The sequence below is a fragment of the Aspergillus pseudodeflectus genome, assembly GCF_044049435.1.
Source record: "Aspergillus pseudodeflectus strain CBS 756.74 chromosome Unknown BJX68scaffold_90, whole genome shotgun sequence".
NCBI lineage: Eukaryota > Fungi > Ascomycota > Eurotiomycetes > Eurotiales > Aspergillaceae > Aspergillus > Aspergillus pseudodeflectus.
The window spans coordinates 1,175-13,693 of record NW_027263866.1 but is presented as its reverse complement, the minus strand read 5'-3'; the positions used below and the strand labels follow the sequence as shown (position 1 = coordinate 13,693).

Sequence of the window (12,519 nt, the reverse complement as noted above, 5' to 3'; positions counted from 1 at the left end):
ACCTACCGGCGTGTGGCTTAAGTACGGCTGAGCGGACGGGAAGCCCTGTTCTCCACACCCTGTGGTCGTATGTGCCAGAAATAACTAAACTATCAACTATCTGCAGTGCTCCTGGCGATTCGCCTTCTGGAGGGTGGCTGCAGCATTCCAGTTTCGTTGAATCTTCTCCATAGTCAGTCAGTCAGTCAGTCACTCTGCGATAGTGGTGATGACGACCAATATCTAGAATAACACTATACTCAGAATAAAAAGAAGTGGATACGGGCGCTGCTTACCATGGGCCAATAGACACTGTCCGAGTACGAACCCTCAAACAGCGAACAACCAGCACAGCCCCAACCCCAAATATATTTACGGGCTGCAGCCCGCCTTCCACCCCCCAGCAATTATCAACACCCAGCCTTCCCATTTTGACCGCGCAGCTCTCTGACTTTACCTGCTTCGTGGCCTCCAAAATGACTCCCTTGCCATTACCACCAGTATCCCCTCAAGACCCTGCCTCACGCCGCACAGTGGCCTCCGACTGGGGGATCAAGCCGTTCCGGAAGCCTGCTACGACACCATGGAAGGTCCCAATTCCCGTGCACGCGACGTCCCGTCTTCTTCGGGGCGACTTCCCGCAGGAGATGGAGGATAAATGGTTTATTTATGCGGACGGCCCGGACGGCCCGGATGGGAGTGGTGCGTTTGTTGTCAATCTGCATCGCAGCTGGACCGGGTTTAAGGTTGTTGAGTTGAGGGGTATGGTTGAGACTATTTCTACTACTGGCGAAGAGGAGAAGGATGGCAAGGTGGATGGGCAGGTCGGGAAAAGGGTCGCGTATATCTCGGAGATTGTATGGGAGTTGGATCCGAAGGTTGTTCGGGACCCCACTGAAGAAAGGGCCAAGTCGACGGCGAGGGATGTTTGCGAGCTTGTGCTGGGTGTTAAGCTGGGAGGTGAGATGTGATAATTCAAAGATGCTGAGATAATGAGATGGAAAGAAGAGAAATAGTGAAATAGTCCCGGGGCAGTGGTCATCCTCAGGAAAGACATTAGCCTGGATATAGATATTCATTAGGAGACAAGTGAAATACAAAGGGCCCTCCATCAAGCCAATGCGCGGGGACAAGGGCTGTTTTATTTAGAATCACAAGCATGAATGGGATTGTTCAACAAAGCGGACTCTTATCAAAGGCCAAGCAAGTATCAGATGGGCCGGGAGGGCGCAAAACGGAAATTAGATACTATCCCCAATAGCAACAGTCGCGTTGCGCCAATGTGGACGCAGATACGGACTCGCAGGGCAGTCGACATGACTGGCCAAGGCAGCAGTGTAGATCAGATACCAGCTTACTCTCGCTCTCGACCGGACAAACTACGATGCAGGTTCGACCCAATCCACGGTCGATGGGATGGCGCGGGCGAACACGATGCTGGCGGCGAAACTGCGAGACGCGACAAAGAGGGTCAAGGAGTTGGAGAACCGGAGCAACGCGTACAGGAGCCAGCTTGAATGGAACCTATCGCGGCTGGCGATAGGGTCAGGGGTTCAAGGGGAGGAGGACCTGCACGCCCGCGTTCGCGCGCTAGGGGAGATGAATTATAACTGGCATGACAAGTTTGAGAGGATGGTTGACAGGTTTAAAAGTGCGCAGACCGAGAATTCTAGGCTTCGTTCGTCCAATGCTCAGCATGTTCAGGAGGTCATACCCCTCTTGGTACTAGCGGAGACACGCAGACCAATATCATGCTAGCTTAAAAGAGAGTGTAAGCACTGCTATTCATGATCTACAAACATTTTAAAGTTGCGCCTATTCCTCTTCCTTCTCTTGAAAACTCCCAGCTGGTGGATTTCGTCCTCACCAAACTCGACCCACCGTGAGGCTTGTTTTCTGCCTTGTCTCTAGCAATCCTTCTCGTATTGGAACCGGCATCTGCCCACTCAAGAGGACGTTAACCGCCAAGGGGCTATTGTTGGTGGGTTCTCATTTCCTCTCGTGCTTGGCCACCTTGTTAGGGCTAGTCTTTCGGATTGAGAACATCTGATTCGCTGGAGGTGGCCCAGACTGAGAACGAGAATACGAGACAACATCACGAAACCCTGATCATTGTATATAAACCAAGGTCTGCAGCTGAAGCACTTCACCTTTGTGTGTTGAACCATTTTCTCTATTTTCCCAGCGTTGGGATAGCCATTCTTTTCTATCAGGAGCGAGCTCCTCGTCACTCATTACTTTCGGCCACTCTTTAGGCATCTATTTATTTTGTTGTTTTGAGATAACATCCACTCCTTTATAAGACCGATAAAATGCGGTTTTCCGTAGCAGTAGCGGTTGGTTTCCTAACCGCTTGCGCGTACGCCCAGACGCCCTCCTACCACTACGACTTCGACCTCACTGCGGCAAACTACGAAGACAGAGCCTCAGAGCTAGGCGGCGCGTACCGCCTCTCCAACATAAACGGCCATGTCGATGGGGGCAAAACCCTTTTCACCGCAGTCTGGGAGAAAACGCCCTCCGATGCCACCGACCGACAAGTCTTCATCGACCAAACCCTCGACGAATTCCAGGCAACCCTCGCCTCCCTCAAGAACACCTACCACCCAATCGTCCTAAACGGCTACCTAAACGCAGCGGGCAAGACCCTCTTCGCCTCGATCTGGGAGTCCTCCCCGGCCGATATAGGTTTCTGGGACGTCACGTTTGAAAATATATATAGTGTCCTCGACAAGCGGACGAAGGAATACGGCGCTCTCACCCCGCCCATCCGGCCACTGTGGTATAGCGCATATCTCGCTGCGCCAGACGACGACCGCTACGCGCTTATCTGGGGCGTCGACCACTCGCAGCCCAACGACAACGCCACGAACCCGGATAAACCATACTACTATGGCACAGCGCCAGCCAAGTATTTCCACGAGTACGTCGTTTCCGCGGGGATCCGGGGAACAATGCCCGTGGCCCTCGACGTGGTTCCGCTTTACGGGAAACCTATGTTCTCCAGCTTGTGGAGGAAGGTTGCGCCTGCGAACTCGTATCCAAACTGGAGTGCGTACCGTGAGATCAATCGCAAGACCATGCAGGCTCATTTGGAGGAAGGCGCGCGGAATGGTGGGCGACTGCTTAGTTTGGTTGCGTATAATGTGCAGGGCGTCGGGATGCAGTATGCGGCTGTTATTGATGATGCACCGCCTGCGGTGCGTGAGACGTATCTTCCTGGGCAGCCGCTCTGGCCGGTTGTTACGACCTCGGCGTCGACTGTTGATTGTCCGCCTACGAGTACTACCTCTGTGGTGCGGATGACGTCTTCTGTTACTACCACGACGACTACTACTGCTAAGCCTACGACAACGACGACAACGATGCGTACGACTACTGCGGCGCGTACGACGACTACCAAGCCTACAACCACTACCAAGAAACCCACGAGCGCCACAAAGCCTACGACAACCACCAAGAAGCCCACCACAACGACGACTACGAAGAAGCCCACGACCACGGCAACCACGAAGCCGGTCGCCAACGGGAGTCCGGGCTGGGCAGCGGTAATCGAAAAGATTAGAAACGCTGCTGTCAAGAAGGTTGTCAGCAAAAAAGCTGGTGCATAGGCCTCTGGCGTTGCAACATCCTCTAGGAGATCAAGTTCCTAGCAGCTACGCTCTAGGGACGCTAGGTTATCGTGTGATATGGTAGAAGAACCTTTTTCTTGGTAGATATGTAATATTATTTGGCTTGTATCGATACGGTGACTCTGGATTAATCAAGCTTATATGGTACTGAGAGGACAAGTCACTTAGGGCTAGTGGGAACTAGATTGTTACCTAATTATTTTCGCGACACCGTTAACCTCGATGAACGGCTTCTTTCTGAGGATTATGTGCCCTTATTTTAAATCTTGGTTATCTTCGTAATTGTCGAGATGGAATTTTAGAACTCCTTCTACGCACTGATACATTTTGACGCGTGTTCTCCTCTCTCTTTCTTTCTCCCCAAGCTCATTTGGACCCAAACGTTACCTCCACCTCATACCAGTCAAGCACCTTGGGGACCATAACTGAGATTCAACTGCCGTCTCGAGTTGTACGGACTTTTCACATTTGAAAGACTGGCTTCCATAAACCCGTACCTGGGAGGGGAGGAGGGTTCGCAGTGTACATAACATTGAGATCCGATCAGTGGTGTAGGTGTTCTCGCAGAGTCTGGAACGCGACATGGAGGGCATAGTTCATTCCACAAAAATCAGTATGCGTGACTGGGAAGGGATTCCTCCAAACACTTTTTCTTGACGTGAATCAACCCCTTTGCCTGCTTGACCAGTCGGCAGCTACGTGCTTGGAACTTGGTATTTAGCTTCTGCTTGCTTGGCTTGCTAGATGTTCCGGGCCTAGTTGTCGTTATTTTTCTTATAACCCTAACCTGGCGCTGGGTCCTTTTTTATATACTATAGAAAGAATCTTAGGGAATAGCATATATAGACTACTAATACTAAGGATTATTACGCTTAGTATCTACATAAGTACTTAATAGAGGAGTTATAGGTTTATTATAATATTAGTTAATATAATAATAGGATTAAGCTTACATAGTATATTTATATTAACTATCAAGACCCCTCTAAGCTAGAACTAACTTAGGAGGAGGTTAAGAGGTACCTAAAAAACTAGGCTAATCTTAAGGTAGATTAAATATAATAAGCCACCTTCTATATATTAAATAAATAGTAGGGTAACTAACCTCTTATAATATTTTCTAACTATATTCTTAGTTTCTTATTAATAGGCTATATAGTATTATTATATTTTTTTATTAAAGTTTCTCTATTTATTACTATAGTTCTTATTTCTTATTATTAGGTTTAGGGGATATTTCTTAATTCTAATTCTTACTTTTATTACTAACTAAGTCTTCTATAGCTTTAGGGACTACTTATATAATTTCTAGGGCTATTTATATAGTCTCTCTCTCCTCCTAGCTAGTAGAGTTATTAGTTAGTATTATTCTAGTATCTTTACTTAACTTAATATCTTTATTTTAGTTATTTAGGGTTATTATTATAGTTAAGGTACTAGAGGCTGTTTTTCCTTAAAGTTTTTAGTCTATAATCACATGAGTCACCCCTAATCCTCTCCCTATGGGATTTTACTATCTATTCAGCTTATTTCAGGCTTTATAGGGGGTGAGTGATTAGAATCGAGCTGCGTTGGAGCGGTCCACTCCTCGTAAAGAAGAAGCTCGGGCCATAGTTTTCCGGGTCAGTTGCGATAGTTCGTGATACTATGAACTTACCGGTTCTGGCAAGACCATCTTGTCAAACACAGCTGAGCTTGGCTTAGGATAAACACTGGACCCACAGTTCGCTAAAAAAGAGTCTTGCCTATGGTAGATACTGGAGATGCTGCACTGCGGAAAGAACGATATAGCACCGTCTAAGTTTAGATATAAACATTGGCGTTGCTGTTCTGTACAAGACTGCTTCCCCTTGCATTGCTCAACCAGCACAATGGTCGCTGGTACCCCGCATGATACGGAGTACAGCAACGCCAACGATACGCGCCGAGACCAGGGGTCTGGCTGGCAGAAATCCACTGGAACTCAATGAAATCTACTACCAGCTCTAGTATCATGTCCGTACTTGCCTTCATCTCGATTGTGGCGTCCTGAACTTTTATTCTTCTCGCCTGTGGCGGGGCCACTGAATCCCTGCAAAGTGACTGCCCCCGACCATAGGTTTGATGCCAAATTCGGCGCCACACCAGGATCCGTAGGTTTGTTGTCGTCATTGTGGTGGGAGTAATCGGGCCGGTGTTTCGCAGCTGTGGTCTCCGGTCTGGTGCTCTTTGTTACAGTCCAAGCATCCTGCTCTGACCCCTGGTGGACAGTGACATTGCTCATGTTTGCCTGTGCAGTGCCCACACCGCGCTTTCTCCCGACATGAGCATGCAAGATGTCCAAAGTACTGGCAGCGGTGGTACCTCTTCTGCTTGGTCTACTGGCTCTTAATGCTTCCTATATAGCGTTGCCCTACTAGAAGCCCATGGTTGAAGACCCACTCTGCTACCTCTAGTGAGTTGAACTAGACTCCTAAGGACCCTAACGCCCCAAGAGATTTCCTTGAGAGCTAGGTAATGTCTACGACCTGGTAAACCTCAGAGGAAAGGCTATTATCATCCATGATTATAGCTATCCCTTGCTTCTTGTCCATTACTAGGTTAAAGCCCTCTATTAGGGTACTAATAAGCTACGACCCCAGACTAAGGCATTACTAGTTTAGCGTCATTACCTAGCTCCTATATCCATTCCAAGCTGTTCTTGGCCGTCTCCTTTAATTATGCGTCATGAAATCAAATAATATACTCAGTTTTAGTGGTTCCTATCCCTGCCACATGAACGTCCTTGGTAGTGTCCAAGCTTAGCAGGGCCGACCTGATCTTCGCGTTTGCTATGTCAATCGGTAGGTATCTCACGAAGTCTTATGCCCTCGTTCTCAGTACAGGTCAAGAGACTTTTGGCGCTGGATTTGGCTACCAAGCGTATAGAGAACTTAAAAAGAACTATCCACCACAGGTCAGCCCAAGAATAATACTATTAACACCCTGGGTGATAATCTGGTTCACATGTCAAGGAGGGTGTCAAAGACGGCTCAAGAAGGCTGCTCAGAGGTGTAATATCGATAAACATATCATGCAATGTCGCAGCTGATGATATAATTTGACATCTTGAATAGCAGAATTGAAACAGGGTCAATTATGTATAGACGCTTTTCAAGGATCCCTAAAAGCCATTAATGGCAAAGCATCGCGGAAGCCAGGAGACCCGAATGACATTGGGCGTGCTATAGAGCATTGCACGACTTAAGGTCTCCCGCATGGAACGCTAGTCAAAAGCAAGCAGAAGGTGGTTGTCTTAGAGCACGACGTGCTCGTAGTCTATTGCGAACCGCAAAACCGACGGAAGCTCGACTGGCCCAGTGCGTCTTCAGATGATCGATTGCATTTGCCAAGACCGCTAATGCATAATAACGCGACCAATGAAACCTTCTCCCCAGCTTCATCGACTCTCACAGACTCCTCAAGGCGCTTAATTTCGAACGGATGTGATAGTAGTGGCTGGCTGAATGAATCGCCACCAGCTGCATGCAACCTTCCGATTTTGGTATCCTGCAAATACTAATCAGTTTGCGGTCGTAGTGGTTAGCTGAGCCTACAAATGACCCCACCAACACTACCAGGTGTGTTGTCCCAGCGTATATATAATATTCGCCTGTCTCCAGAGTCCAGTTCCACCCCATCACCTATTCAAGTCTTTATTTTAATCATCAAGTTTCCTGTTTCAAGTGAACCACAAGTGATTACACAAAATGGTTGTCCTGAATACCTTCAACGGACCTCTTGAGCCTCTGCCGATAGCTCGATGGTTAGATACCAGCGAGGATATCTTCAAGGATGAGGCAAGTGCTCCCCTTGAGGACAAGGATAAAATCCACGCAGCCGGGAAAGCAATCAGCGCTTCTGGTGATACTGAGAGTCTCCACAACTGGTTTACGGAGAACCGCCCTGAACTTGAAGAGATGAGCTGGATCGAATTTAAGGACGCCCTTAAGGACCAGGCGCTCGGTACTGGTTGGCGTATCCATGCCCTGCGTGACTTCTTCACCACGCGTTCTGACGGGCAAACCTTGCAAGACTACTTGACAGGTCTCGAGCATAAATTCTTTATCCTCAAGAGGAATGATCCAGCATTCACGGAGCTTTACGAGAACCTATACAAGTGGTATCTTCTGTTTAATGCCCCGCCCAACCTCGTTGATCAGGTTGTGAAGAATGAGGTCTACTATGATGACAAGAACCTCCTTCTCGCGCGACCCCTTGAGGTCAAGAAGTGGCTTCGCAAGTATGATGATCCTGCCGTAGTTGCTCCATCCTCCATATCCTCCCAGTAAGTATGCCCCTCGCATCATGTGCGCATCCCCAGGGTTATATCCGAACTTATTACTGATCTATCCCAGAATTGCAAGCTCCGGCACGTACCTACATAGCGGCTTGACTGGTTATCCCAATTACTACCATGGTGCATGGACCGACCTTTATCACCTCCCCAAGAAGTCCACCGATCTTGGGCGCTTGACAAGTATAAGCATACTATGGATTCAGAACTATCGCTCAACCGGTTTGGCCTACTTTTCCGGTTACAGAACCCAATTTTCTGGCCCTTCAAACTTGAGCGTCGGTGATGTCTACGACTCTACTAATAATGCCACCACCCAGACCCTCACGCTGGATCCCGGCGAATACATCAAATCCATCAAAGTCTCGGTCAAGCCCTATGACATTTCTGTCCCACCACACAAGGCCACTAACCCTACTATTGATGGCATCGAGATCATCACCTCGAATCCTGATAAAAAGATATCGTTTGGCAACCTGTCCAGCCCCGACGACACCATTGTTGCGCCTTTGGGGTGGGGAATTGTTGGATTCTACGGTACCTATTATGACAATGACGCGGTTAGGCCCAAGCTGGGCCATGCCCTCAGGCTTCGCTCGAGAATTGGTGCAATCATGCTTCCGCTTTAGCTGCTGCAGCCTCTGTTATGGCTGTCTTTGTCTGATTTCGAGAGTATAGCATGAGCGAGAAGATACAGGGGTCAGGTTTAGCCTGTTTGCAGTTGAAACAGGAAGTAGCTGGAGAATTGTAGTCAGCAAGCAATCTTAAATCCTCCCAACACTCTATCTCGTCGAGACAGGACCTGGAGATCTCTAGTACCCTACGCAGTCCTTCGCTTCTTCTACCAGTCTACCTGTCCGCTGCTCAAGCCACGGATGAGGGATGGACAGGTGGGCTCAACGACGGGTTCAAATTGCAAGAAGGTCGGCACGTAATCAAGACTCGGTGAGCAGAATTGAGAACAGTGAAAATCCTGTCATCAGCACTTCCTACGTATATCAGGCATGACTTGCGGAAGCGGCTCCCTTACACGAGCCGTAGAATTACTGACAGCCGTTTGGTTCCGACGGTAGAGTCCACGACGACCTTGTGCCGCCTCATGGATACCTTGCCAAAAGCGCAGCATGCATTGACATTGAGCGTGCAGCGGTGCCATTTTTAACAGGCATAATTAATAACAGCAGTTTTGCATAGGCTGCTGCTGTTAAGGCCGCATATCCCTGCCATTGTTTTTGCTTGCGGGAATCGCAATAGTCGCAAATCCCTCTAATAACAAGTGTTGGAAGCTGGTTCATAATACCCGCTGCTTCTATTTCAAAGCAGAGTATGCCCTGCTCGTAGGCTAGATAGTCTTGTATCTTGGTATCCCCATCACCTGGTTCCTAGAAGTAATTAACCCATAGTAAATAGAAGGTTCCTTCTTATCCCGTGGCTGCCTTTTAACTAATTACACCGCAGCACCAGGGAGGGTCACGTGCGTATACCATCCATATACCATCAAATGGTAGGAGGATGGTAGGAGACGGAGGACATATAAGGACACTCATTAGCACCTGTATTTAGTCTTACTTGTTCTTCGTGATCAATACCATTGTTATTCCAAGTACTACCTTCAGAGTAATCTGACCCAGGTAACTTTTGCGATAACACTTCGTCTAGTACTTCTTGACAGGCTTCATCATACGTGGTGAAGGCTGGCCTTGCCTCATTCCACCTACGCCCACCTGACCGTGACTAGTCTTCATACTAGTTGGACGTTGAGCAAACCTGAGTAAGTCAATCCACTGTCAAGGCTTAGGTCAACACGATCCCAAGGTTCAGGAAGGCTTGAGAGGTCAACCTTCCGTAACACTGTGGCATGTCAGCCAGCCTCTTCCTGCACCTAATTCTAAAGACCTCTTGGGTCTGGACACGCTGAGATCACTGGCACACGTGTCAGCAAGCAACTTGAATTTCCCCTTAGTGAGGAGCTGCACTAGGCCCAATCAGTACCATGTTTGTCAACTCTCTAGCGTCGCCCTGTTGAAACTCTCCAACAGGACGCTGACTGTCATTGAGGAGATTTCCTCCGAGGTATGTTCCACCTGCACATCTTGTCTGGCCAGGCCAGGTCTAAGGCATTTAGTGGAGGTGTCCTTGAGTTTTCCGCTTTCTATTTTTCTCAAGGTAAGTATTCAGTGTCAAACAATTAGGTTTTCCTGCATGTTCGGATCATATCCGAGAACCCGGATTAGATTGGGTTTCTTTTCACACTATTATTCTAATATACAGTCAAGCTCCTTATTCCCACAAAAACCTTGACCCCAACATGGATGCGTAGTACGTGTGCGCCTCATATAATGGTGTTGAGCCATTCCCCAGTATGTAGGGATAGCCAAGACCTAACCTCCCCATCTTGACCCTTGAGCCCATTAGAGCGGGGACAAGCAGTGGGCTTCACCAAATCACAACCCCCATATTATGTAAATGTACATGCATGTACAGCTGCCCACTCGGTGGATACCACGAAGGGACTTCCCAGTGCCCTTTCAGCTGCGCCTCTTTGTTTGCATGAACTACACGGGTGTACCCGATGGTTCTTCTGCCTCTGGATTGAGAGTGTGCCTGCGGTGGAATATCAGATTCGTTGGCCGCATTCCAGGGCACGAAGAAAGTGGGTTTGGGCAAGGGTACCTGGCAAGATTCCTGCTCACAATTTACGGCAAGGCGATCTACGTGATCCAGTTATAGATTGATATTATGGGTAGGCACGGAGGTGCGACGACTAGACATAGCTGGCATGCCCCATGTTATTTGGCGATAATGGCACAACCCCCGAGGAGGCTGTGCCAGCGGCTGCCGGACGGGGGCTGGGTCTCCAAGATTTGGAATTGTGCTATCTCAGAGTTCCTGGTTGTGAACTTGCGGACGAGCTTGCCAGTACCTATGTACAAGTCTGTTCAAAGTGGAGCTATAATAAGGCCGAGCTTTAAGACAATTTGACCGAACCTAGTTGCTGCGCTTGTGTACTCTTCCCAAGAAGTTCCATAAAACCCCACGACTCTGTAACCTCTTGGTGCTGTGATAATTGACTGGGTATCGGCCCCGCCAGCGAAGTCGCCTACGGATAACATCTTGCTCGGATTCGACGTTCGGACTTCGAGCCCCTTGAGGCAAAGCCAGGCGAGCCAGCGACTGCCATCGGTTCCCCTGAAAATACGATCGGCGTAAGATGCTTTAACCGATGTAATGTATTCGCCACGGTCCAGAGACAGGGTGTGGGAAGCGCCGCCAGTAGCAAACCCTTGGGTTTCCTCTGCGTCGCCATTGTCCGTAAATTGGAATTTGTAGCCGCCGAGTATATTTTCGCCGTTAACTCCCCAGCGCAATGTCAGGGTGTCAAGGTGGCCGACAGCACTGGCCTTTTCTGGCAAGGAGCGCATATCGGACCATGCATGGGCGCCGGGATATCTGCGAAATGGCAAGCCAGAGAGAGTATACATGTCAGGCGTCCTGGGAGCTCCCAATTATTGAGGTTAGCGCGGAATAGAACAAATAAATCAAATAAATTTAGTCAATAGAAACTTACGCTTGTAAAGGTGCAACTATGCCACCATTATCATGGTTGAGAATCCAATTCTGGATTTCTTCAGGTGTTGCTTCAAGGAATCGGTTGTACTCGTAGCCTTCATTTCGCAGAACTTGATCAATGAGGCTGGGTGGCGACCGGAAGAGTAGATAGCATTTGTATAGATGGTAATAGTAATCTTCAAAGGTCGGATCATTCTCCTTGATGACAAAGTGCTTCTGCCCAAGAGTTGTAATATAGTCCAGCATTTTTTGTCCATCCGGAGAAGTGGTAAAGAAGTCCTCGAGCGCACGCATGCGCCAATGGTGACCAAGAGCTTGGGCTTTGAGCGCATCCTTAAAATCCAGCCAGTTTAGTGCTTCAAGTGTAGAGCGATTCTCCACGAACCAGTTGTATAGGCCCTGCGTAATACCAGAACGGGCGAGTGCCCTTCCAACTGCGTGAATCTTATCCCTGTCTCCTAGATGGTTGGCTTCGTCCTTGAAGATATCCTCGCTGCTGCTCAGCCAGCGGGCAATACCAATCGCGTTAAGCTCGCCATTGAATGCCTCAAGTGTAACCATTTTGCTTGGTGCAGAATCACAACGAATTTGAAGACTAAACAAGGAGAGAAAAATATTGAAGAGGTTAGAGAAGCCTGGTTTGATAAAAGAGTGGAATTCACATATGAGGTCTGCTTGGGCCTTATATACTACGTGACCACATTCCGTATGCCGTTACACAGGCAGTGGTAGCATCCTCGACATTCTCCACCAGCTCATGTGCTCAGCCAGCCACAGAAAATATCTGGTTTTTTTTTTCAGCCGTGTTCCAAAAGCTCATCGGCTGAGCCAGCCTTGGGCAAATGGCCCCGGTTGCCATTGACCGTGAGGGGTACTCGGCGGGTCCTTGCTCACCGACGTTTGTTATTAGTGGATTTCGATTAGTGGGGTAAAAGGGCTGGCTGAAGCTGAGGCAGCCACTAGGTACAAGTCCGAGTTGAGCTGGAGAAGCCACTTGGCAGATTCGCATTCTCTAACTGGACA

At 48.6% G+C, this 12,519-nt stretch overlaps 4 protein-coding genes across 4 annotated transcripts; 2 read left to right on the top strand and 2 right to left on the bottom strand.

Annotated features, from left to right (window-relative positions):
• Positions 1 to 393: 393 nt before the first annotated feature.
• On the bottom strand, positions 394 to 1,130 carry BJX68DRAFT_249357 (uncharacterized protein). Its single transcript, XM_071042089.1, has one exon. It carries the CDS (start codon positions 1,089 to 1,091, stop codon positions 501 to 503), a length of 591 nt encoding a protein of 196 aa, XP_070892772.1. The 5' UTR covers positions 1,092 to 1,130; the 3' UTR covers positions 394 to 500.
• Positions 1,131 to 2,137: 1,007 nt separating this feature from the next.
• Positions 2,138 to 3,803, top strand: BJX68DRAFT_249356 (uncharacterized protein). The gene has a single exon (XM_071042088.1). It carries the CDS (start codon positions 2,292 to 2,294, stop codon positions 3,588 to 3,590), a length of 1,299 nt encoding a protein of 432 aa, XP_070892771.1. The 5' UTR covers positions 2,138 to 2,291; the 3' UTR covers positions 3,591 to 3,803.
• A 3,398-nt stretch (positions 3,804 to 7,201) lies between these two features.
• BJX68DRAFT_218412 (uncharacterized protein) lies at positions 7,202 to 8,728 on the top strand. The gene is made up of 2 exons (XM_071037860.1): positions 7,202 to 7,917; positions 7,988 to 8,728. The coding sequence occupies exons 1-2, from the start codon at positions 7,340 to 7,342 to the stop codon at positions 8,553 to 8,555; spliced, it is 1,146 nt and encodes a 381-aa protein (XP_070892770.1). The 5' UTR covers positions 7,202 to 7,339; the 3' UTR covers positions 8,556 to 8,728.
• Positions 8,729 to 10,670: 1,942 nt separating this feature from the next.
• BJX68DRAFT_218401 (uncharacterized protein) lies at positions 10,671 to 12,139 on the bottom strand. The gene is made up of 2 exons (XM_071037859.1): positions 11,495 to 12,139; positions 10,671 to 11,418 (listed from the first exon to the last, which is right to left on the bottom strand). Exons 1-2 carry the CDS (start codon positions 12,055 to 12,057, stop codon positions 10,866 to 10,868), a joined length of 1,116 nt encoding a protein of 371 aa, XP_070892769.1. The 5' UTR covers positions 12,058 to 12,139; the 3' UTR covers positions 10,671 to 10,865.
• Positions 12,140 to 12,519: the final 380 nt, after the last annotated feature.

Bases quoted from the DNA above. Each gene is read 5' to 3' on its own strand.
- BJX68DRAFT_218401 (XM_071037859.1), bottom strand. From the start codon at position 12,057: ATGGTTACACTTGAGGCATTCAATGGCGAGCTTAACGCGATTGGTATT. The intron at 11,419-11,494 runs GTAAGTTTCTAT...GGGAGCTCCCAG, and splicing joins ATAGTTGCACCTTTACAAGC to GACGCCTGACATGTATACTC.
- BJX68DRAFT_249356 (XM_071042088.1), top strand. From the start codon at position 2,292: ATGCGGTTTTCCGTAGCAGTAGCGGTTGGTTTCCTAACCGCTTGCGCG.
- BJX68DRAFT_218412 (XM_071037860.1), top strand. From the start codon at position 7,340: ATGGTTGTCCTGAATACCTTCAACGGACCTCTTGAGCCTCTGCCGATA. The intron at 7,918-7,987 runs GTAAGTATGCCC...GATCTATCCCAG, and splicing joins CCATCCTCCATATCCTCCCA to AATTGCAAGCTCCGGCACGT.
- BJX68DRAFT_249357 (XM_071042089.1), bottom strand. From the start codon at position 1,091: ATGGAGGGCCCTTTGTATTTCACTTGTCTCCTAATGAATATCTATATC.